General features: G+C 66.4%; 1 protein-coding gene and 1 long non-coding RNA gene across 3 annotated transcripts in view; one reads left to right on the plus strand and one right to left on the minus strand.

Annotated features, from left to right (window-relative positions):
- The window catches only part of SYCE2 (synaptonemal complex central element protein 2), an 8,736-nt gene extending 8,376 nt beyond the window's left edge, over nucleotides 1-360 (plus strand). For both annotated transcript variants that reach the window (XM_085325208.1, XM_085325209.1), the window contains one exon: nucleotides 15-360. In XM_085325208.1, coding sequence (XP_085181334.1) covers nucleotides 15-209 — 195 coding nt within the window. In that variant the 3' untranslated portion in view covers nucleotides 210-360. The remainder of the gene's footprint in view (nucleotides 1-14) is intronic.
- On the minus strand, nucleotides 361-953 carry LOC146584203 (uncharacterized). The gene is made up of 2 exons (XR_014898251.1): nucleotides 886-953; nucleotides 361-764 (listed from the first exon to the last, which is right to left on the minus strand). It is a non-coding gene; the product is annotated as an uncharacterized LOC146584203 (long non-coding RNA).

Raw genomic sequence — 953 nt, forward strand, 5'->3', positions numbered from 1 at the left:
CCGCCCCCCGCAAGGTCTCGAGCCTGGCCGAGAAGCTGGAGGAGAAGATGTTCCGCGTCTACGACCTCCACAACGAGCTGCTGCAGGAGAAGCTGCGGGAGCTCTCGGAGCTCGTGGAAAGGATCGGCCGGATCGAGGCGGAGCTCAGGCACGCCTGCCGCGCCGTGGAGGCCGCCTACGAGGACCTGTGCCTGCGGCCGGAGCCGTGAGCGTCGCCGCGCCGAGCGCCGCGGCCCCCCGGGAGCGCCGCCCGGGCCGCGGGAGGGCCCTTTCCTGCGCCCCCTTGACGTTAAATATGCTTTTTTTTTAAATATATATATATAAAAAACATATATATATAGAAAAGGCAAACAGACCCTCAACGCTTGAATTTCTGAGGTTTAAGGGAGCTTGTCGCAAAGGGCCGAGCGGCCTCTTGTCCCCGTTGCCCCCCCCCTCGCAAGGGGGAAGCGGGGTGCGGGTTGCGTCCGTCCGTCTGTCCGTGCTTGCCGGCGGCAGCTCCGCGCGCGGCCTTGGCGTTTCCGGTCAGCAACGGCCGCGGATAAAAGCGGAGGGACGCGGCGAGGCCGAAACCTCTCCCGCCGTCGCTGCCGCCCCGTTCGTCCCGAGATCCCGCGGCGGCGCCGGCGGCAGAGCCGCGGCTCGAGCAGGAATCCCGGAGCGGCGGCGGAGCCGGCGCTTCTCCGGCCTCTACTTGCCGGCGGCGAAGGCCTGGATGCCCGTGATGGCTCTGCCCAGGATCAGCGCGTGGATGTCGTGGGTGCCTGCGGGCGGCAGCGGTGGCGGCGCCGTGTCCCTGCGGCGCGGCGGGCGGGGGGGAGCGCGTTCCCTTTCCCTTATTTTTTTACGTGTTTTTCATCGTTTTTCAGCCCCGTCTCCTGTTACCTTCGTAGGTGTTGACGGCCTCCAGGTTCAGGACGTGCCGGATGACGTGGTACTCGTCGGAGATGCCG

The sequence above is a fragment of the Rhea americana genome, unplaced genomic scaffold (genome assembly GCF_003343005.1).
Source record: "Rhea americana isolate MKP2758 unplaced genomic scaffold, rheAme1 scaffold_964, whole genome shotgun sequence".
Lineage (NCBI taxonomy): Eukaryota > Metazoa > Chordata > Aves > Rheiformes > Rheidae > Rhea > Rhea americana.